Genomic DNA, 25137 nt, shown 5'->3' on the forward strand with positions numbered 1-25137 from the left:
AATAATTAAATTTGTTACAATGATATTTTTTTGAACAAATCCGTCTAGTTAACTGAACACCTGCGGCCCACCAGATATATCACTTGACACAATGCACTTTTTTTTGTAGAAGTTGGAAATGACTTTCGGAGTTGAAATGAACACAGATATACCCATCAGTGTGTAAACGGTCTTGCATTCCTCAATCCTCAATCACTCTTTTGACTAGTGTTGTTCACCCACCCACCTTATATTATCAACATCTTATCTGGCAGAAGTAGAGCTGCTATTGTTCCAGTTGTGTATCGTGTTTTTCACTGTAACAACTGCAAATGAGAAAATGGCATTCAAGTCGTTTAAATCTACTACTTTGACAAAATGTCTAGATTGTTAGTGTTGCTACTTGTTGTTAGTTATAATCCGCATTAAACCATAAATATCACAACAGAAAACACATTGCATTTATTCTTAAAATGAAAAAAAAACAAAAAAAAAACAGGGTGTGTTCTTTATAAAACAAAGGTGTGATATCTAGAATAGTTCTTAGACATAACTTTTTTTAAAATGACTGCACAGCTTATCTGAAGGTTCACAGCTTGTGGATAAAGTCATGATGCATATGGAAAACAGCATTGTTACGACCACTAGGGGTCAGCAGGAAAAGGAAGAAAAAGTCTCTACCAGAGAGATGCAAAGAAAAAAAAAAAAAATTTTTAAAAGGGTTTAGCATCAGGGGTAGACAAGGCCAAAATAAAACAATCTTTTTTTTCTACAATTCCTAACACACACACACAAAATACCTCCCTAAACCAAAAACAAAGCGAAAAGATATTGTTATTAAAGATATTCAAAATAAAATGTCGTCAAACCCCCTACCTCCCCCAAGTTCGTAGCAAACAAATGCCAAATCAAAATCCAAAATTGTTGTCAATCAGGCATGGGTCAAGTTAACAAGAATAATCACAGGTCCAAAATCACAATCACACTCACAATCTCTCTAGTACGACACTCTAAGCTAGACAAAACAACGACTCAAAGTAATAGCAAAACAGTCTACAATCAATCACACAATGGCACGATAATGGCAGAGGTCGAGTGTTTCTGTGGCCCAATATCTGGATCAGCAACAAATTATCTCAAGAAACCGCCCACATGTAACACAAACATGCACATACACAGAGACAATATACATAAGACAGAATGGAATAAATGAACAAATGACTCAGGCTCACATCAGTATGATTTTTCATATTTTACAGTGTGACTTGAGACCACCAGTTAAACCACTGAATGGCAGAAGTTAAACTTCGTGTGGGCAGAAATGGAAAAACACCCTTCAACCGCGTGCTATTGAAACATCAAGATATATGTGCATGAACACACCACAAACCTCCGACACAAGCTCATGCAGAAGATGTTTGTCCATCAAACATATCAAACCAATCTCTAAACTAATGCAATTTTATAAAGTCCCATTAATTTGACCTAGTCCTGCTTATTATAATTTTTTTGATTATGAGAAAGCTAAGTGTTTGTTTGTTGTTGTGTGTAGACTTTTTCTAATAGAAAACAAAATAGTTTTGAGGCTTAGAGTCAAAAACATGAAAATGCTCCAATGTGCCACTATTTAGATAGTTTGCTAGAAGTCATTAAATTACAAATCAAAGTCTTTAGGAGAGCGCTTCATTGGTCCATCTCTCAACGTCACACTTCAAACCCCTCAGAGTCATCCTTCTGTATCTCTGCTGGGATTTTATGAAATTTCTTTCTTTCAGAATTCGTCAGAGGTGTAAAGAGTACCTGAAAACCATACATGAGTAAAAGTACAGATACCCTACAGTGAAAGTCTTAGAGTATCTGATTTTAACAGTACTTATTTACTCATACTGAAAGTAGGCTCAAAGATGAACTAGTCCTCAACACCAAAGAGACATGCCAGTGAAAAACAAGAAACAGTTGATTTGTGAAGAGTCTTAGTAAAAAAGTCTCTTCAATATAATGGATAAATAAAATAATGATAAGTAAAAAAGTCAAAGCTTACTTGCACTGGACGTCCTGGCTTCAGCCTCATCTCATATATGAAACACGTGCGATTCAGTAACTACCCGCTAATGCACTCGCATTCATGTAAAGCAGACTTGTAGACAAGTTTGCGAATAAGGACAAAATGCACAAGTTATAGTACCTTCAATGCCCTGTAGATGGCGATATCACTTCATTACCTCCGCAATAAACTGCTGCAGAATAAGTTAGGTGCCATGCAAAATGTAACGAGTTATTGCATTACTTTTCACAAATGTACTGGAGTAAAGAGTACATATACTTGTTCATAAAGGTACTCAAGTAGAAAGTAAAGGTGGCTAATATCTTTGATACTCAGTAAAACTACAAAGTAACCAAAAAGATACTTGAGGACAGTAACTAATTACATTTACTCCACTGGAATTTGTGCTGATTCTGAATCCCAAAACTCGACCACAGACTAAAGGTTCGTAGAGCAAGCTGGATCTGGTATTCAGAAAAAAAGGTTTTTGATCATCTACTCATGGCGACAGAAACGTACACCACATCATCCTCTTCCACATGATCTTCCGCTTTTACTTTCTGTATAAAAAACAACAACAACAACAAAAATGATCTCCCTTTTTTTGTACGGTATCTCACATTTTCGGACTTTTCTTCTAAGAATTGCCCGCTTGTTTGTTTGTTTGTTTTTTCACTGCGGAGTAAAAAATTATTTAAAATGCAATTGTGACATTTTATCGTACAATTTTGACTTTTTTCTCACAAATGCAAGTTTATATCTCGCAATTCTGTGAAAAAAGTCTGAATTGCAAGATATAATCTCGCAATTGTGAGAAAAGAAAAGAAAAGAAAACACTTGTGAAACAGTATAAAGGATCTGTGCGTCAGGTCTTAAAGTGACAGCAGCCTAATATCCCTGATGCCAAGTATTCCTGACTCACCACTGAAACCAAACACAGACACACAACATAAATAAGGAATAAATGATCTTACCGATTTATGTGCTTTACTTTTGTAGAATGTTGGCTCTGCGTAAGTGATCTCTTCTGCATAACAGTAATAATAGATTCATTAGAACAACAAAACTATATCTTTGTTAGATGAGTTTACAACTTAGGGTAGTGAAGTTACACTATATTACAATACATTTATTACATAACACTATATTAATCGTTCCATAAAAAGAAACTATAGAGGGCATTATATAGAAAATGTATGAGAATAACTGTGATTAAATGATAATTAGAGCTTGTTTACAATATTTACACTGTACATTTAAAGTATTATTTACTTGTTTAAAATGATAGGTTACACTTGCCTTCTTGATCAGTTTTTCTACATTTCTTGCAGATGAAGAAGATCCCAACTATAAGAACAATCATCAGAGATCCAGCTGTAGAGATCAACACTATCAGAGACACTGGAGAGTGTAAAGAAGACTGTGTGTCTGGTGCTGTAATGATAAAGAAAGAATTGAACACATCAGTCTGATCTACAACAGAAGACAGAGATCAGGTCAGTAAATACACACATCTATCATCAGTGCTGTGGTACCTGCACATGTGTGACAGAGTGTGTTGATGTCCAGATGTGTGGTCTGGTTGCTGATGGGATTGTTCAGCACACAGCTGTAGGTGTTTTTATCCTGATATTCCACCTCCAGAGGTAGAGAGAGACTGATGCTGAGATCACACACACTGATGCTGAACAATACACTGATTCCTGCGTACCAGGAGAGAGTCGCATCACACACATTCAACACTGATGAACACAGCAGTGAACATGATGATGATGATGATGACGATGAAGAAGAACAATCTCTGCTGATGTCAGGAACAGGCAGACGAGCTGAGAAACATGAGAGAATAAACAGAAATAGGTAAATCTAATCAACTATCTTATTTTCATTTCATTGTGTTGAGTGAGTGTTTATAACGTCTGTCATCTCAAACTACAAAATCTGTAAACTTTACAGTATGTAAAAAATAAAATAAGAATATGAAAAGGACAAGTGATCTCTACTCACCATAGACTGAAACACTGAATGTTTTTGATGTCAGTTTCACTCCATTTATCTCTAGTTTATAATCTCCAGTATGTTCAGTTCTGGTGTTTGTGATGGTCAGAGATCCAGTTTGATTGTCCAGCTTCAGCCTGTCTCTGAATCTCCCATCAGGAACATCATCAGATGTGGAGGAGATTCCATCAGCTCTACTGATTCGAGCTATCAGAGAGTTTTCAGCTCCATATTTCCACAGAATGTCTTCATCTTCATGTATTTCAGTGAGATCAGTGTTTAGAGTGACATAATCTCCCTCCATCACTGACACTGAATCACCAAACACACCTGAAGAACAAACATAAAATCAGATGAATCGCAGATTAAGGTTCATGTTGTCAATAAGGCCTGAATTTAGCTGTAATTTGTAACCTTTAAATGTAAGTTGTAGAACAGCAGCAGACACACATAAGAACATTAAAGATGATTTAAATGAACAAACAGATAAATGTGATTGTGAACCAATAACTTAATCTTTATGGCTGTCGAGGATTTCCATTTTCATGTCATGATCAACAGTCATTTAAAACCCACAAAAAAGCCTGATATTTGAAAGCAACCGAGGATTACAAACCCTTCAATAGTTTTAGTTTACATTATTAAGAAATCTCCATTACTTTTCTGTGATTTTTAATCTGAAATGTTAATAGTCATGGAAAATGATTGCAATTTATATACGTTTCCATGACTTTTTAAAATTCCCTGATTTGAGATCACGAACCGAGACCTGAATCCAAAGTAGATCTCACATTAATGTCTCATGAAAGCAGTGTCATTTGAACAGCTTATTGCTCTTGAACTGAAAACATGAAGCCATAAAATGTTTTTATAACTTACCATTCAGACGCCAACAGCACAAACAGAGCAAAACAAACACGGGAAACATTTTCTTTGTCTGTGTCTGAACTACGTACCAAAAACACTCGAACTGTTAATCTGATGTGTGAATCTGAATCGTCCCCTGACAGACTTCGCCCCTCCTATAGTTCACCCCTCCTCTGAACACATGATGTCTATAGTTATATGATATATAAAGAAAGGTTATATATAAGTGTTCTTCTGGCCCTCATTACCATTATAACTGTTTGATGACTTTAACTTAATGGCAGAAAACATACATTCCTAATTCTTTATCATTTAACACTGATAGTTTTTGAAATGGCCTGTATTTAACATGTAGAATCGAAGATGAAGAATATTGAGTGGATCACCCTGAATTTAATCACAACAGAACTTACAGTTATAATAACTCGATTGTCAATTGTTTTGTTTGGCAAAACAAAAAAGTTGAAAACCACACATTATCAGTTTTATATGATTATATCTATAGCTATTCAGCAGTCAAACTGAAACCTGTTGTGGTTTGCTTTCTTCTGAAATGTGATTTGAAGTTTTAAACAAACATGTGCATGTAACTTGTAGGTGGAGAGGTTCTTCCTGTCCTAGTAGTTATTAACCTCACAGTCTGACTGACTTCCTCTCGAGATAGAACTGCATGTACAATTAAATAAAATACTGAAGCCAAACTTATGTTTGAAAAAGAAGTGTCACAGGTCAGAAGTCAAACAGAATTCTTACCCATAATGCATTATTGATAACATACACAGACTGATAGCTGATGATCTTACAGTTCATGGAACCTTCAACAATCCGTAAGATCTCACTCATACAGCATGTTTAAAATAGGTTTAAATAGTTAGGTAAAAATAGTTTTTTTTTTTTTTTTTTTTTTGCTGATAATTTTGAGTGATAGATGTCATATTTAATTTATTTTTCACTGTGACATTTTTTTTTCTATTGGGTTGACAGTGAAATGGGTTAGACGAATTGTGTATCTTGATAAAACAAATGAAAATAACAAATTAAATTGAACGGCTTATCTGTAGGCCAGCCTACTCACATCTGCCTACTCACACCAACGTTTTACTTTCATATAGGCGTCATTAATGCGGAAGAAACAGACGTTTTTATTTCACAGAATCTGCATTTAATTTTCGGACAAAAGGTGGTGAAAATGAAGCTTCTTTTTATTTTGCTGTCAGTACCTTTGTTTTGTCTTGACCAAGGTAAGACATTTATTTGTTACAATCTCTTTTACCGCCGATAAAACGAACAAAGAACGCAACGCAGTTTCTTTTTTCTGTCAGCTCTAATTGCTTTACATTCGATGGAAATGTATTTTATTAGGCTATTTTTATTTCTCTGGTGTGTGTGTGTGTGTGTGTGTGTGTTTGTCTGTTTGTTTGTTTGTGTGAGTGTGTGTGTGTGCTTGTTTCATTTTGTGTCAGCTGACTGAGCTCTAATCACTTTATATTCGAAATATATTAATTAATTATTTATTAATTACTGTTGTTTTAATTTGAGGATAAATTTAGGTGAAATGTGTTTGTGATATATGTGGTCACATATTTATTTTTCGACACATTTCTGAGGTTGCTGGCACATAAAAAGAGCAAATTCATATCGTGAATGACAATGGGAAAACATTGAAAAGGGGTGGGACCTTTACTTAGGTTAAATGACGTGGAATAAAAAAAAACACCTCATCCATCTTGCTGATATTTTTTGTTGATATTGATATTATATTATAGCTTCTGTCAAATGCATACACATTAGCCTATTTGGGTCTTAATTTAGTTAAAATTAGCAATAAATACATTTTCTGATGTATTCTTATATGTAGGGCACAAAAGGGTTAAAAGCACCTTAAAGAAAATGTTTGCAGAAAAAAAGAATTATTTATTGAACATTGATGGAGCAACACATCTTGTGGTAAAATATATCATAAGTGGTTTGGCTTTGTTTTAAAAATCTTATAAATGTGTGGGGTTGTGAGTGTAGGAGAAAATCCCATTCAGATACATGTCTATTGTAATATTTTCCACAACCATTCTCCTTTATAATTTTGACTTTTGTTGAGCACCATAACTATTTTCTTGTGATACGTGGATTCTCAGATTGCTGAAGAGTCTAATATTAATTAACTGAAAGTTATTTCAGTTTGAAAGACTAAGTTTATTGGTTTGAAAAGGTTGCCTAGTTTAAATAGCCTATACAATGGTTTGAAATTTGAAGGTCAGGATATACAGAGACAGTAGGCTGTTGCTAGGGTGTTGCTATGCAGTTGCTAAATGGTTGCTAGGGTGTTCTGGGTGACCTTCCATAATGTCCACATACAGTAGTCTTCTGTTTCTGATGATAGACCTACAAGCTCAAAGAAATTTAGAATCTGTTAATGTGTTTAGATATTGGTGCCCTGGATTTTAATATGTTGTAATTCATTAAAATTATTTTAAACAGTATGGATGATTACTGCAACTGTTTCTCAAAGTCATAGAGACAGATGTGTAAGTCAGGCCATTTTTTTTTTATGTTGCCACCCCTTGTCATAAATAATCTTGTAGATTCGCCCTTAGTAATTTTATTTTATTTCCTATAACATTTAAAAAGCATTAAATATTAGATCAAATTAGCAGAGCAGTGTTGCATTGCTGGCCTCGATGTACAAAGTGAAATGCAGATGTTTAGGAAAGTCCAAATGTGAAAAAAAAAAATAGGGAAGGGAGGTAAAATATGGATCAGGATGTCGGTTTTATGATGTTCATTAAATTGTTTAAAATTATTGATGAGACTCCTGTATGTTTGTCTAATGAGTGAATATGTAAATCCATTATGAATTGTTTGCATGTGTCATGCATTACATTTTTAATCCAGGCTCTTTTTTTACTCACAATCTTTATGATATGTTTTATGTGAATTCACAGCACTTTTTTTGCTATTGCATATTTTTTCCGCATTATCACCAATTAATTTCTTCTTCAGGTGTATCTGGTGTTGATGACGTGTCAGTGTTTGTGATGGAGGGAGATTCAGTCACTTTAAACACTGGTGTTGTAAAAACCCAACAAGACAGAATTAGATGGTATTTTAATGACACTCGCATCGCTCAAATTAATGGAGATCTCAGTAAAACTTGTACGGATGTTAAGTGTAATGAAGGCACTGAGAGATTCAGAGACAGACTGATGCTGGATCATCAGACTGGATCTCTGACCATCACAAACATTCAAAACACAGACTCTGGAGTTTATCAACTAAAGACCTTCAGCACCAGCAGCATCAGTGAAAAGATCTTCAGTGTTTCTGTTACTGGTAAGTCATGTAACAAATGTTTAAATGCAGATTATATGTTTAAATCACATTTTTTGAAACTGACAATTAGAGCTGTTTTTTTATTTTATTGTTTTATTATTTTTAAGTTTCTTAGATTATAGCACCACTTACCTTTGGAAATAGATACGTTTTTGTCAATAAATTAGTCATTGTAGGCGAAAAAAAAAAAAAAAAAAAGTTCAGAAAAACACTTTCACTGAACAGTCCCTAGTGTCACCTTTATTTATATAGCGCTTTTTACAATATGGATTGTTTCAAAGCAGCTTTACAGTGATAAAAGGAAAAGAATGCAACAAAGTTTGTTTCGGCTGTACCACAGATCTAGAAGAAAATAGTGTCATAGTCCATGTTACGACCCTTCATGGTTTTAAAAGTCTCGGAAGGTAGAAGGGAAACATTATGTCACCCGTCAACAATTTTTACTATGGAAACACTGGGAAATGAGTGATACCAGGAAGCAGCAGAGCGTTGGAACACATTTATTATGTGCAACTGGTCAAAGAATATATCTATATATAAACATATATATAGATAGTTAAAAAAAAAAAATAATAATAATTAAAGTTGTTTACAATCAGAAATAAATCAAACAAACCAGCAAATTATATTATCCCAGACCTGGAAGGAGAAAAGGGAATAACTGGACAGTGCCAACTCAAAGAAAAGAATAAAACAAAAGAATCTTTCTACGTCGTTTGAAACTAACCTAACTAATACGAAAGAAAAATGTAGAAAGGAAAGGTCTTCGACGTCCAAGACGTCGTATACTTCCCTACCCTAACTATCAAACAAAAATACAACGAATGGCACTTGCCCTCTTAACCTAGTGTGTCTAAACAGAAAATAAACCTAAGTGCGATGTACGTCACGTGACATCTCTTACCTGTCCCTTTTCCTCTATCATTCCCAAAACACAGCGTTACCGCTCTCAAACATTTCGATAAAAAGAATAGGACGGCAACACAACGAGATCTCACATGACCAACTTTGAACACATTAACAAAGCTTGATAAATTCTAAAAAAATTGAAAACAAGCAAAAACCAAAATCAAGCTTAACAGAATAAAATATACTAAGCACACAAAATCAAGTTCACAAACAAAAAGGCCGCCGCCGTCTAGTGCGTCCATGACTCCTTTTATAGTTCCCGGGTTTCCGGTAACCATATGACTGGATCTCACTTGCAGACGTAAGCACGCCAGAACCCTCCTCTCCGATGGTTGACAGCCAATCAGGCGACCGATCAGCACATCGCCTGCGAGAGCGAAAGTAAAAAAAAAACAGACAGCGGCAGAAACAATACAAAAGAAACTAGAAACACCAAAGTCGCACAGCGTGGTGTCACATAATATCGTAACAGTCCTGCTTAAGTTCATTCCATTTTTGTTGTAAGAAAGTTATTAATTTAGTGTATATATATATCTGCTCTGTAGAGAACAGTGATGCCATCGTCTAGCTCAATTCAGTTCTCATATAATGGTGTCAATTCAAGCAGATCAATAATAATGTTGAATATTAAATGTCCCCAACTAAATGTCCCCAAACTAAGCAAGCCAAAAGCCAAAGGCGACAACCACTCACGGTTTAAGTAGGGGTGGGGCCTGGGAGAAAAGGGTGAAGCTAGTCTGCTCTGACTGAGGACCAAAGTGAAGCTGGAGGGAAGGCGGAGCCTGATGGGTGGAGGGACGAGTCGCAGATGAAGGCCTGGAAATCCATGGCGAGCGACAAGCAATGGCTGACCAAAGTGGATCCGGAGGGATGAGGAAGGAGCTTTAGGGACAGCCGTCTCAGGTGGAGCCGACTGGTCGACAGGCTGAGGTGGAGTTACGGGCTTGGAGCTGAAGAGTTGACACCCCAGGGCTGACCTGGTGAACTAGAAGCCCCAGGTGGATCCAAGATACAAGGAGCAGACAGTTTAGGAAGAGCCAAAGGGCTGGCAGGAGCCAGCGAAGATAGGGCTGAAGAACTGGGTAGCATGGGCAGAGGGTTACAAAACCAATTCAAGATGGACAGAAAGATTAAAAGTGGCCTCCTTGGCTGACATGGGACAGACAGTCACTTCGGGATCAGCCTTTTTGGCTGACATGGGACAGACATACATTTCAGGAATGGCCTTCTTGGTCGACACGGAACGGGCAGAGACCATCGGAATGGAATGGAACATCACAGACAACATTAACTCGACTCAGGCTCTATGTCTGCGGTAGGCTTAGGCTTTAATTATGCAGGGGGCTTGACTGAAGTGGCGATGCTCACGGCGTGGACTGTGGTTTTGTGATCCTCCTCTATCTTACTGATGGTAAAGGGAGATCTCTAGCAAAAATGGACCCAGTCCACAAACTCCATGAATATCCGTTGAGGGCCATCTCCAGGCATGTGTGCTTTGGTTTTTGCAGATTCAAACCTGCCAGGAAAAACAGGCAGAGGCTGGCGTTATCATAGTGGACGAGATGTTGAGAGAGGAGGATCTTTACTGCCGCTATGTCCATTTAGTCAGTCTGTTCTTCTGTTAAAGCAGGTAATGAAAAGCGCTGGATCTAACTGCAGGCAGCAGTTGATTTTATTAACTCAAACCAAAAATACTCAGGATACTCAGGCCAAGTCCACACATAGTTTTCCTTTGTAAAAAAGAAAAAAAGAATCATGTCCACACAAGCACGGTAAAAGTAAAAAATGTATATATATTCACTGTCAAGAGCATGCCAAACCAACAGGTGTTGATATAACCCTAACCGTAAAGCCTCGTTTGCCAATCAGAAGCCTGAAAAAAAAAAACGGTTCCGGTTCTGGTAGGCTAACAACATGTTGTCATAAGCAGTGAGCTGTGTAGTATTGCGATCTGATGCCTATGTTCCACAATATAATGGGAGAACTGTGCATGTAACTGTATACATGTAATAAGCCCTGTTTGCACAGCTATTAACATCAATATTTTGGCTATGTCTGCCAATGCACAGACTCGCCTCATTTAAACAAAGGAGATAGTGGCGCACAGTCTAGCATCAAACAAAGGAGATAAAAGCATGCACTCCGACGTCACAAGCCAAAATCTCCGGTTTCTCTGGTTTCTCCGGTTTCACCGTCTACATGACAACACAACTGTAGTTTCAAAGAATCTTCACCCTGGCAGGAGTTTTTGAAAAATTAGATTTCAGTGACCGGATACTGCATTTGCTTGTGGACAAACGGCTAAACTGCATAGAAAAAACTGTGGTTTTGAAAATACCCGTGGACAGGGCCTAAGACTGGTAAACCATGAGCAGAACAACCAGTATGTCTGAGAACAGACAATGGACTGAAAGAAACACAGGGCTGAAATATCCAAACAAACTAATTAACAAAACGATCACCAGGTATCCAACACTATCAATCAAAAGAAAAACTATGGAAACAAACAACCACATGAAACTGAACCAAAACCGATGCACCCCAAAACAAACACAAGAACAGATGGCCCATGACACCTAGGTGATGTATGCCAAATTTTGTGTAAATTGGACTAATTGCCTGGGACAGGTTCGAAAAAATAACTCATCGAATTTGGTAGAATAGTGTTTTGTTGAAATTCCTCTGGTCATGTGTTGGATCTGAAGCATTCTAGTGCATAAATGCAGTTTTTATAGCCTGTACCATTCTAGAGTTGCTTTACAGACTGCAGGTCAAAAAAGAATGTGCAATTTGCACAAATATTTTCAAGTTTTTTTTTTTCTCGTTGTGGTGTTTCTTTCCCCAAAAGATCCTTCAATTATCTTTTGGTTTGTGTTTCAGGTGTTTCTGCTGCTGAACAAGATCAAATGAAGAAAAAATCTGTGAAGCAGGGAGAACCTGTCACTTTAGATCCTGGTGTAATAAACAACCCAAGTGATGTGATGACATGGTATTTTAATGGCACTTTCATTGCTGAAATCACTGGAGATCCCAATAAGACTTGCACAGATTTCCATTGTCATGAGAGATTCAGAGACAGACTGAAGCTGGATCATCAGACTAGATCTCTGACCATCACAGACACCAGAACAACAGACTCTGGACTCTATAAACTACAGATCAGCAGAAGCAGCCTCCGTCGCCGTCGTCGCAGCATCAGCAGTGTAAAGAGCTTTGACGTTATTGTCATTGGTAAGTGTAATTTAGACATTCAGGCATTTGTCCATCTGGCAGTGAAAACACCCTCACTGTGGAATATAAAGAAACACGATATTGGTACTTTTTAATGTAACAATATCATGTTTCTTTATATTCCACAGTGAGGGTGTGTATATACTATCTTGATGACTTGGAACTGTAGCAGCCCAAGCTGACAGAGAAAATAACTTTGGCTAATGTTCTGGCAAAGTTCTCTCAAAGTTACGAACAAACGTACTTCCAGTTATGTTAATAGAAAGTTTGATCAATGTTGTCTGGTCCTCAATAATGTTCTCAAAAGGTTTTCACAAAAACGTATTTATACATTGTTTGTTGAAGGTTTTTAAAATGTCCTCATGTTGGGAGAAAACATTCTTAGAACATCCTTTAAACATTAGAATAACAATAACTTCAAATGAATACGGTTTTGTGGCTGTTTTAAAAGATCATCCTTGGAAAGTGGGAAAGTTTAGTCTGTACCATAGTTATTCTTCCTAACTTTTCTCTAAAATGTATGGTAAGGTTATGCAAGTGTTATAAACACTTTCAAAACAATCTTCATGAAATCACCACGTATTGTCATTAGTATTGAATGAATGTTCTCATAATGCTGGCAGAAAACATTCTGTGAACATCATTCCTCAAACGTCCTTTAAATATTAAGGACCACTAACATTCTGGCTTAAACAATGCAGAATTCCCGGTGATTCATTAACACCATTCAGTGTTCACATGTTTCCACACTACAGAGGGTTAAAATAACACTGAAGCAGGAACAAACATTTGACAGTACCAGGAAACAGTGTTTCCTGTAGTTGGGCTGATGGTGACTTCAAATGAAATATTTTCAAAAAAAATCATTTACATCTAAACCTCTAAATCTCAACAAGAGCCACTGTAGATGTAGAAATAAAGTCAATCTGGTTAGTAATAAGTAAACATTCTGCTTGTTAACAGCAAGTGTTTGAATGTTTAAAAGAGTGTTTCAGCAACATCATACTAACCTTTAAATGATGTTCTATTAATGTTAAGGTTAAACTGAATGAGATTCACATACTCTCTCAGACCTTCTGATATCTTATTTGTTATAGATCAATCTGACAGATTCATTCACACTAATGTCTGTCTCTCTTTTGTTCCAGGTTCAGGTTTGTCTTCATCTGTTGTAGCAGGAATATCTGTTGGTGTTCTGCTGGTGTCTGCACTAGCTGTAGCTGTAGCTGTAGCTGGTGTGATTTACTTTTGCCGCAACAGGAGCCCCAGAAAGGGCAAGTATCACTTACAGATACTGTAGTGAGAAGAAAACATCATCTTTATTTAGCAAAATCAGTATTTAATTATGTGTGTGATTATATTTCAGGTCTTTCAGATTATGACGACCCAACAGTACACCCACTGAAGCCGGATTATAGCTGATCCATTGTTACCAAACAATACCATGATAAAGCACTTTTAAAATCAGATTTAAATGACCTGCTACTGGATGTTTACAATGGCTATAAAAGTGTACACACCCCTGTTACAATTGCAGGCTATTAAGATGTAAAAAAAAATTAATTCAAGTAAAATCATGTCAGACCTTTTTCCTCCTTTAATGTGGTTTTAAACCAACAAAATTCATGTAACAAACAAATATAAACTTTTAAGAAAAAAAGTACAAATAAAAGACGCAGTAACCTGGTTGCAGAAGTGTGCACACCCTTTAATTTAACTTGGTTGAAACACCTTTTGTTTAATTCAGCAGCCAGTCTTTTTGGAAATGTCTATCAACTTGGCACATCTTGATTTGTCAATGTTTACCACTTTTCCTTGCAAAAGAGCTTTAGATTGATCATATTTCGGGGGATCTCCTGTCTGTCTCCAGCCCTCTTCAAAACATTTTTTACGTTTTTTGATTGGATTTAGGTCTTGCTTCAGAATGTGCCTTTCCAAATCATTCTTCCTAATCTGAGACCATTCTTTTAATGACTTATTCATCCTCAGGTTTTTAATGGAGACCTACAGGTTTTGTGCCAAATGTTCTGATATTAGGAACTATACGTGTGGTTGGTAATTAGGTTTAATCAGACCATAAAGCGTTAAGTCAAAATTTAGGTGGGCTTAGATTTTTGGTTTGAATGTTGTTTTCACATGCAGCAAATGACCAGTACTTTCCAGACATTCATGCAGCTCTTCTAATGTTACTGTAAGTCTCTTGACAGCCTCCTTGATACATTTTGTCATTGTTACCCTACCTGCAACATAATGTCTTCCCAGATCCAGGCCACATGTACTGTCTGGTACTGTACATGTAGATTCAACGCGTACCAGATGTGGGCCGACGTTGCTGTTTGGGTATTGTCTCCACCGGTTGATGACTTCCTGAGGTAGTAGGGTATTGGCTTGAGGTATTCCATGACACATCTAATGGTTTGTAAATATATACTTTTGCACCCTTCTCCTAAGTGTTACCTCTTCACAATGAGATCCCAACAAATCATTTTTAAGCTTGTTGCAGGCCATGGCTAGAAAATCCTACAGAAACGGATTATTTTATAGCATGGATAATTAGCATCACTTAATGATAACCGGAGGATTTTAATTACGGTACTTTTCAGTAAGAGTTTGGATGTGGTTGGTTAATTTCTCAACATCCCCCATTATGACATCCCTCAAATATAAATAATTATATTGCACACTTATGCAACCAGGTAATGTTATTATTATTATTATTATTATTATTTTTAAGATTTTTTATTTTTGATTGTTTCATTAATTTTTAATATTGCATTAAAAGGTAGATAAAGATCTGGTATCATCTGAAATTTTAACAGTCATTGTAGACAATTTTAGCTGTTTGGCGTGGCAATATTTTCTTTTATTGTGCAATTTGCTGAAATGTGCCTGTTGTGTTCTGGACATTTTGGCCCTGGAGATTTTCTTTTTCCTGAATATGTTCCTTAATATTATTGCATTAGACTAAAACTGAATGTTTTTGTTTACACAGGGTAAAATGACTGCTGATTTTTTTTCTTACCTTTTTACACTTGTGGTGTTCAATGTCAAAAATGTCCAACCTCTGAAAAATTGCTTATAATATGCTATATTATTACCAAATATTGGATTCAATCTTTTTATCCATTGATTTCTTTCAATTAGCACAGGTTTTGTATTTCTTTTTCATAGGCCTTGTAGGTCTGATTGATCTGAGGTCAGTTTTGCAGGGCAGTTATTTAAACTATTATAGTAGATATGTTTATGGTATTAGACAAAAACAATAGTAAGTGCTTTTGTCAATCTACATTGTTAATTAATCTAGATTGTTAATCTACATAACTGTAGACTGTACTCTATATATAACTTTGAAACTGGTATTGAAGCACTTTTACTGTAAAAGACAAAGCATTTTTCTTGAAGATACAATCCCATTCATTTTCGCCATAGAGAAATGAATGCTGTATAATTCGTATTTGAGGTTCATGATTTGATTCAGGCTTAAAAATACTTCTGTTAAATCTCTATTGTCAAAATAAATGGGAAAAATATTTACAAATATATACAAACAAACCACTGGAAAATTGTTCTTTGACAGTTGCACTCTTTAAAGAACAAATAAATCATATCATATTTAGAACTCATTTTTTGTGTCATGATGTGTACATTATTTACACTGTCTATGTGGGCAAATGCTGTAAATGTGATTTAATTCACACAATTAATTTGAACTGTAATGAAAGTTTAAAGAAGACCATTGGGGTAAGATGTACTCACAATTAGTACAGAAATCTTTCAATAATAATTATAATTGATTGAGTTAAATAATAATAAAAATTTAAACATTTGGTAACATCAGGTCAAATGAATCATTCATTCAATTTGAATTTGTAACTTTTTATTATTGTGACACTCCTTTAATTATAAATATAGGCCTACGCATATAATGGGTGTATGATGTATGATTCATAGATGTATATCAGTTTAGCAGTTGCTATTTAATTTTCAGTTTGAATTATAATGTGTTTAATTACCATGACAAATGTTTTTGTTGTTGTTGCCAAAGCAAATGCAGTTTTGCAGCGTACAGTTAAAATGGTGCTAAGGAAATGAGTGCAAAGCAGCATAAAATACATTTTAAAACATATCATTGACAAATAAATATAAAATGCATGGCATTTAAGACATTATTAAATGTATTAATATTGAAGAAATATTAAAGAATACTTTGGCCACCAGATGGCCGCAGCGTATATACAGTATTGAGGAAAGCATTTGAAAGAAAATCGTCGTTTTGCATTACTAACATTTACCTTTAGACCACATTATCTTTTGAATGCATTGTTTCTTTCCTCATATAGTGTGATTTACTTTTCCATATAATTTGACAAAACATTTATCTTTTTTTAATACATTTGCACCAACACATTAAACCTCTTGTTGATTTTATTGATAACTTGAATTTAAAACTTCATCATGTCACAATATTTGTATTATCCGTTCTCTCGTTTTGATGTCCAGATGTGTGGTCTGGTTGCTGATGGGATTGTTCAGCACACAGCTGTAGGTGTTTTTATCCTGATATTCCACCTCCAGAGGTAGAGAGACTGATGCTGAGATCACACACACAGTAACATGACATGATACAGGGGATTTTGCTGTTTAACTTATACAAAGTTCTGGCATGAAACTTTAGATAGTGCAGGCTAGGTCCTTTAACTCACCTGTTCATAATCACATCGTCATCTATAGGGTGCAGCTGATTGGTTCCTGCCGTATCAGCAGCCAATGAGCTCGCTGCTCACCTTCAAATACTTAGGTAGCATTTGTCTTAGCAGTGCAGCGCGCTTCAGAAATCCTCTACCTTTCCCAGCTCCACCTGTATAGATCTGCTACGGGTAATTCATGTACGCTATATTGTACAGCAGCAGCATGTCTTACTCACATCAGCGTGTCGTGTGTGTATTGGCAGTCTCAAGTCCCATTTTTGCTCTGCTGCCGCATATCTACGGTGGCCGAGAGAGCTCAACGCGCTGCAAATGAAGAAAACACATGCAAACAGAAAAAAACACATGCAAATAGAAAAAAACACATGCAAATAGAAAAAAACACCAGCGAATAAGAAAACATCTTCATCAGTTTTACAACTCATGTGCGTCCCAATACTCACAACACAACCAAATACGGAAACGCGCTGCAATTACAGAAACGCGCTGCAAAAGTTCACAACACAACCAAACAGAAACGCGCTGCAAACAGGACAGAACACAACGGAAATGTTTCCGGGGAACCCAATAAGTGACGGACGGACGGCTAGGACGTGCTTACAGCTGTCTACTTTTATTATTATTATTTATTTTATATTTTTTTGCAAAACATACAAAGATGACACGTTTATGACATACAACTTTGTATACAATATACAAAATGTATTTGCGATATGTTCAATGTCATAAGAATACTAAAAAGAACAATGAGCTGAAGACTAAAATAAATAAATAAATAAAAAAGATAGAGAAAAAGAACGAGGAAAAGACATTAATCTATACATCAGTTACATTGAACACATTTTGTCATGTTATGTTAAAATAAGTTTCGTAAGAAATGTTAGAATGTAGCTATAGGTCCAAATATGAGACGGCAAGTTTTAAAGTTGAGACACTCACACAAAGATATAACACATATTTTAAAAACTTTGTTGTATAAAATGTATATTTATTTGCAACAGTTATGTTAACAGCAATAATACTATATTTCTGGTAAGAACAGCTATTCAGCTGATGGACACGCGCTGCGTTGTCATGGGAACATCCCAGGTGAAAATAATGAGGAAATTACGTTGTCTTTCGTTGCTCCCTTCATCAACATAATGGCACACAAGTGCCCCGCTCCCTCCAAAGTGCCCAATTCAAGGGCTCTGCCGTCTGCCCTTTTAAGAGAGTAGGGCATAGGTAAAGCCAGAGCCCGCGTCTCTCTGGTAAAGCTCGCGAGCCGTCCGTCCATCACTTATTGGGTTCCCCGGAAACATTTCCGTTGTGTTCTGTCCTGTTTGCAGCGCGTTTCTGTTTGGTTGTGTTGTGAACTTTTGCAGCGCGTTTCTGTAATTGCAGCGCGTCTCCGTATTTGGTTGTGTTGTGAGTATTGGGACGCACGTGAGTTGTAAAACTGATGAAGATGTTTTCTTATTCGCTGGTGTTTTTTTTCTATTTGCATGTGTTTTTTTCTATTTGCATGTGTTTTTTTCTGTTTGCATGCGTTTTTTCTGTTTGCATGCGTTTTTTTCTGTTTGCATGTGTTTTTTTCTGTTTGCATGCGTTTTTTTCTGTTTGCATGCGTTTTTTTCTGTTTGCATGTGTTTTCTTCATTTGGAGCGCGTTGAGCTCTCTCGGCCACCGTATTACATCAGATGTATTTCACCCAGCTCCATGCAGACCAATCACTCCGAGAGTTGTCATGAAAGAACTAACTTTAAGTCAGAAAGTTAGTGATTTTTAATATTTAAATGACATTCGAAGAATCTTGTTCAAAGAATGTTTTTGCCAACATTATGAGAACGTTCATCAAATACTAACGACAATATGTGGTGATTTCATGAACAGTGTTTTGAAAGTGTTTCATTCTAACACTTGCATAGCCTTTTCATAAATTTAAGAGAAAAGTTAGGAAGAATAACTAATGGGACAGGCTACAAAACTTTCCCACTTTCAGAGGATGAACTTTTAAAACAGACACACAACCTTATTCATTTGAAGTTAGTTGTCATTCTATGGTCCAAGAATGCTGTTCTGAGAATGTTTTCTCCCAACATGAGGACATTTTAAAAACCTTCTACAAACAATGTATAAATAACGTTTTTATGTGAATCCTTTGAGAACATTATTGAGGGATTTGGACAATTACAAAGACATCCGTTTTGCTCCTGTTTCATGAAAGAGGTCCTGTCTTTTAGTGTTCATAAACTGGACTCCAGTGTTTGGAAATCACAGTCATAAAGTATATGAAAAACAACAATACTTTCATGTTTATTATTGGGGCTTTGGCTTCTCAACTGTGAGATGTATTTATAGCTCACACTATCTGTCAAATTCGGAGTTGTTATTGTTCCAGAAGTCTAATTTTGGACTTTAGATGGCGCTCTACTTACCAATAAAAGCCTGTCTTTCTAATTAATTAACCCCTTGAAAAGTGTCAAGGTTTTTTTTCTGGCTAACATGGCCCATTAACCTTAACTATTTTACATCAAGAATCATCTCTCCACATTGACAGGTTTTTTCCCTGTAAAGGTTTTAATAGAGTGATCAGTCACAACGCATTATGACTCAGTATCATGTTACACCCCCACAAAGACAAAACTTGTCTACATATGTGGAGTTACTGCTTTTTGCCTTTGGACAGCAGTGCTGAAAATTGTCTGCCCAATTTATACATTGAGTTACTCCCGAGACTGATGAAAACTAAAGAAATTATTAAATACTCTGAACATCAGAATTATAATTTCAACATTGCAACAATTATAAATTGTGTTTATTCTTAAAGTCCCCAGACATTGACAGAAAAACAAAACAAAAAAAAAAAAACAGGATATGAACTTTATAAAAAAAAAGTGTGATGTCAAGAAAAGATCTGCTTAGAACTAACTTCGGTTTCTCGTATACTGGAGTTAGAAATAACCACTGAAACGTCTCGGTTACGGATGTAACCCTCGTTCCCTGAGTGGGAACGGAGACGTTACGTCGGATGACGACGATTGGGGTTTCGCTTAGAAGCCTATCACCTTCGAGTATATAAAACGAGCCAATGGCAATGAAATGCCATGGGTCTGCGGAATTTGCATAGCGTAACTCCGCCCGCCGCAGGGGGTATATAAGGAAGTACGCTGGCACAATGCAGACATGCCTTCGCTGAGGAGCCGAGACTGGCCCCAGGCGTTTTTCAGCGGTACAGCGGAAGTGGCAGGAAGACGTAACGTCTCCGTTCCCACTCAGGGAACGAGGGTTACATCCGTAACCGAGACGTTCCCTTTCGTGGTTACTCCGAGTTACGTCGGATGACGACGATTGGGGTTCCAGTCTAATCACGCCACCTCGGCTGTCTTCCAGTGCCCTGCGTAAGTCTGAGCTCCCTGTTGTGAGACTAGCACGAACGAAGGAGTCCTACTTAACACAGGGATACCAAGGTACACTGGGAAGCATATCTCAGAGAGAAATATGCAATCATGCCCAGCCATTGATGGGGGGGACTTAGAATACACATATGACCCAGAGGGATGCATATGGAGAATCACTGGGGTGTCCAGCCGCAGGTGGAATTTTAAACCCCAGGGGTGGCAAGGTGGCTTGCCAAGGGAAAGACACACGCTCACAAGGAGACTTACAGTGGAATACACATGTGGGGGTCGCCCAGAGGGGGAACCATGCACATGGAGGCACCTAGTCAAGCGCAAAAGCTGCGTTATGGCAAAATGGCATAAGTCAGGCGTTGACGTCACCAGTGCTGGAGGAACTCAGAGCTTATCAGACTCACCTGAGAGAAATATCGCACGTATCCCGTCCGTGGAGAGGAATGGCGAGCAAGCGAAGACACCTGAGCAGAATCTAGCACCGGCTGGTTGAAGCGAGTACATGAGAAGAAACTGGCTCTACGCGGAGATTATAGAATCTCGCGAATGTGTTGGGTGTCGCCCAGCCTGCAGCTCTACAAATGTCTGATAGCGAGGCGCCATGCGCTAGAGCCCAAGAGGAAGCCACACTACGTGTGGAGTGGGCTTTCACACCAAGGGGGCACGGACGACCTTGCTGCTGGTATGCCAAAGCAATGGTATCCACTATCCAGTGAGATAACCTTTGCTTTGAGAGAGCCTTTCCCTTCAGCTTCCCACCATGACAGACAAAGAGCTGGTCTGAGGTCCTGAAACACCGCGTTCTGTCTACGTAAGCACGGAGGGCGCGTACTGGACAGAGCAGTGCCAAGGCTGGGTCTGCCTCCTCCAAGGGCAGCGCTTGCAGGTTCACTACCTGGTCTCGAAAGGGTGTGGTAGGAACCTTGGGCACATATCCAAGCCGGGGTCTCAGGATCACGTGAGAGTCAGCCGGCCCAAATTCCAGGCACGCTTCGTCAACCGAAAATGCCTGCAGGTCCCCTACCCTCTTGATGGAGGCCAATGCAACCAGGAGCGCTGTCTTCATTGACAGGAACTTAAGCTCCACTGATTGCAAAGGCTCAAATGGAGCACTCTGCAGGGCAGTTAGAACCACTGAGAGGTCCCAAGAGGGAACGAGGGGAGGACGAGGAGGATTTAGTCTCCTCGCTCCCCTCAGGAACCTGGCGATCAGGTCGTGCTTTCCCAGAGACTTACCATCAACTGCTTCGTGATGTGCGGCAATGGCGGCAACATACACTTTCAGGGTGGAGGGAGACAGCCTTCGCTCCAACCCTTCTTGCAGGAAGGAAAGCACGACACTGATCGGGCATTTCGTGGGTTCTTGATGTTTAGAAGAACACCAGTTGACGAAGAGGTTCCACTTCAACGCATAGGCATGTCTCGTGGACGATGCTCTAGCGGAAGTGATGGTAGCCACCACCGCAGGTGGTAGGGTACTCAAACCTGCCTCGTCCCGTCCAGGAGCCACACGTGGAGGTTCCAAAGATCGGGACGAGGGTGCCATAAGGTGCCCCGTCCCTGAGAAAGGAGGTCCTTCCTCAGAGGAATTGGCCAGGGAGGTGCTGTCGCGAGGAGTACTAGTTCGGAGAACCAGGTCCGGTTGGGCCAATACGGGGCAACCAGAATGACCTGCTCCTCGTCCTCCCTGATCTTGCGCAAGGTCTGCGCAAGAAGGCTCACTGGGGGAAACGCATACTTGCGTAGGCCCCGCGGCCAGCTGTGCGCCAGTGCATCCGTGCCGAGCGTGCCCTCGGTCAGGGAATAAAACAGGTCGCAATGGGACGAGTCGTGGGAGGCAAACAGGTCTACCTGTGCGTCGCCGAACTGATCCCAAATCAGCTGAACCGTCCGGGGATGGAGTCGCCATTCTCCAGCGAGAGGCCGAACTCGAGACAGCTCGTCGGCCGCCTGGTTCAGGTGTCCCGGGATATAAATGGCTCGAAGCGACCTCAGATGCTTCTGACTCCATATGAGGAGGTGGCGAGCGAGTTGCGACATACGGCGGGAGCGTAGACCACCTTGATGGTTGATGTACGCTACTGTTGCGGTATTGTCTGATCGGACTAGTACGTGCTGACCCCTGAGCAGCGCATGGAAGCGGTGCAGGGCGAGACGTACAGCCAGCAACTCGAGGCAAATGACATGCCAAAGGCGCTGGGGTCCTGTCCAGGAGCCCGCGGCAGCATGACCATTGCACATGGCGCCCCAGCCCGTGTTGGAGGCATCTGTTGATACAACAACATGCCGGGAAACTCGTTCTAAGGGCACTCCGGCCCGTAGAAAACTGAGGTTCGCCCACGGGGTGAAGGTCTGACGGCAGGCTGGAGTCACTGGGACTTGGAGCGTGCCGTGTTGCCATGCCCACCTCGGGACTCGATCGCGAAGCCAAAGCTGAAGCAATCCCAGCGGCGTTACTGCGGCTGCGGATGCCATATGCCCCAGGAGCCTCTGAAAAAGTTTCAGTGGAACCGCACTCTTGCCCTCGAACTGACGAAGACAAGTCAGCAGTGACTGCGCGCGCTCGCTCGTAAGCTGCGCGCACATGGCGACCGAGTCGATCTCCATACCGAGAAAAGAGATCCTCTGCACGGGGCAGAGTTTGCTCTTCTCCCAGTTGACCCGAAGGCCCAGACGAGCTAGGTGCCGGAGCACTAGGTCCCTGTGTTCGCAAACCTGGTCTCGAGAGTGAGCTAGGATAAGCCAGTCGTCGAGATAGTTCAGGATGCGAACCCCGTGTTCCCGGAGGGGAACAAGGGCTGCCTCGACGACCTTCGTAAAGACGCGAGGAGACAGGGCTAGCCCGAAAGGGAGAACCGCGTACTGGTATGCCTGCCCCTCGAAAGCAAACCGTAGAAACGGTCTGTGTCGAGGTAAAATGGAGACATGGAAGTAGGCGTCCTTCAGGTTGATCGCTGCAAACCAATCCTGCGGCCGCACACACTGGAGGATGTGTTTGGCCGTTAGCATCTTGAACGGCAGCCTGTGAAGGGAGCGGTTCAAGACGCGCAGGTCGAGGATTGGCCGTAACCCACCGGACTTCTTGGGTACAATGAAGTAAGGGCTGTAGAAGCCGGACTTCATTTCGGCTGGATGGACAATCTCGATCGCACCCTTCGCCAGTAGGGTGGCGACCTCCGCTCTCATGACAGGGGCATTGCCACCGACCATAGTGAAGCGGACTCCCCTGAAGCGGGGAGGAGATCTCGCGAACTGAATCGCGTAGCCGAGCCTGATGGTTCTCGCGACCCAGCGGGACAGTCTGGGAAGCTCTAGCCAGGCCTCCAGAAAGTGCACCAGCGGGGTCATACGAACCACAGACGTACCGTCGGTGGGGCAGCGAGGCGGAATGACCGGCACCGGCGAGGGTGGCATAGCGGCCCTGTGCGGGGGCACGGTCATTAACCGCGTCCTGCCAGAGGAGGCCAGGGGAGGGCGCGCGTCCCACGGGGGCGTGCTCTGGCAGGGGTCTGGCGACAGAGGGGGATGAGAGGAGCGTGGCCCGTGGGCGGCGCGTGCTGTCATCCCGCACCTCTGGGACAGAGGGGGGCGGCAGTGGCGGGACCCGAGGGTGGCGCGCACTGTGGCCCTCAGGCTCTGTGGGCTCAGGATTGGGGATTTCGATTCTGTCTTTAACCACATGAGGGTGCTGCCCGTCGTGGGACGAGCAGCGGGGAGTGGAGAACAAAAGATTCTCCCCCGGCCCTCCACCGGGGGAAGGAGTGGCCCTGCTACCACCTCCTGAACAGAAAGGAAAGCCAATCCTGAGCTGCCCGTCTCAGGAGCGCCGCTTGGCCTGGCGTTTAGCGGGCGGCGGGGCTGGAGAGGGCTGTGGCGCCTTCCTGCGGCTTCCTCCACCTGCGGCCCAGACGACTGCTGCTGGGGCCGTGCGGGAGGGGCGGGAGCCGCAGGAGGGCGCCCTCGGCGGCGAGCAGGCTGAGGATTCTGTGCCGGCGGCTTAGCAGCAACAGCACGCCGGGGCAGAATATGCTTAATGGCCTCAGTCTGCTTCTGAGCAGTCGAGAACTGTTGGGAAAAGTCCTCGACCGCACTGCCGAAAAGGCCGGCCTGGGATATGGGAGCGTCAAGCAGACGAGTCCGCTCGGGCTCACGCATATCAGCCAGGTTCAGCCAGAGATGTCTCTCCTGGACCACAGCTGTGGACATCACCAGACCCAGGGAGCGCGCGGTCACTTTCGTCACCCGGAGAGCGAGGTCAGTGGCGGCGCGCAGCTCATCAAAGAGCCCTGGGTCTGTCCTACCCTCGTGCATGTCACGGAGCATCTTGGCCTGGTAAACCTGCAAGATGGCCATGGCATGCAGAGAAGCAGCTGCCTGTCCCGCCGCTCTGTAAGATTTCGCGACCATGCTGGACGAAAATCTACAGGCTTTGGATGGGTGCTTTGGATCACCACGTGATGAAGCGCTTGCCGGACACAGCTGCATCGCGACAGAACATTCAACCGTGGGAATCCCAGTGTACCCACAAGCATCAGCTCTATCGAGGGGAGGAAAGGCGGAGAAAGCCGACGAACGATCGCGGGAAGACATGGGAGCCTTCCAGGACCGCGTGACTTCCTCATGCACTTCCGGGAAGAAAGGAATTGGGGTTGGGCGGCGACGGGTGTCAGCGGCCGCTCCCAAA

At 40.7% G+C, this 25137-nt stretch overlaps 2 protein-coding genes across 2 annotated transcripts in view; one reads left to right on the forward strand and one right to left on the reverse strand.

Annotated features, from left to right (window-relative positions):
- LOC311085924 (uncharacterized protein) overlaps positions 1–5645 on the reverse strand; it is a gene marked incomplete at its 5' end in the record, with an annotated part of 115741 nt that extends 110096 nt beyond the window's left edge. Inside the window, 4 exons of the mRNA XM_084118542.1 lie at positions 3323–3424; positions 3559–3852; positions 4220–4351; positions 5642–5645. Of these exons, the coding sequence (XP_083974668.1) occupies positions 3323–3424; positions 3559–3852; positions 4220–4351; positions 5642–5645 (532 nt within the window). The remainder of the gene's footprint in view (positions 1–3322; positions 3425–3558; positions 3853–4219; positions 4352–5641) is intronic.
- Positions 5646–5928: 283 nt separating this feature from the next.
- Positions 5929–15971, forward strand: LOC311084853 (uncharacterized protein). Its single transcript, XM_084117139.1, has 5 exons — positions 5929–6129; positions 7886–8215; positions 12005–12355; positions 13504–13629; positions 13722–15971. The coding sequence occupies exons 1-5, from the start codon at positions 6078–6080 to the stop codon at positions 13775–13777; spliced, it is 915 nt and encodes a 304-aa protein (XP_083973265.1). The 5' UTR covers positions 5929–6077; the 3' UTR covers positions 13778–15971.
- Positions 15972–25137: the final 9166 nt, after the last annotated feature.

Source organism: Abramis brama (assembly GCF_963993115.1).
Source record: "Abramis brama genome assembly, chromosome: 6".
In the NCBI taxonomy this organism is placed as follows: Eukaryota; Metazoa; Chordata; class Actinopteri; order Cypriniformes; family Leuciscidae; genus Abramis; species Abramis brama.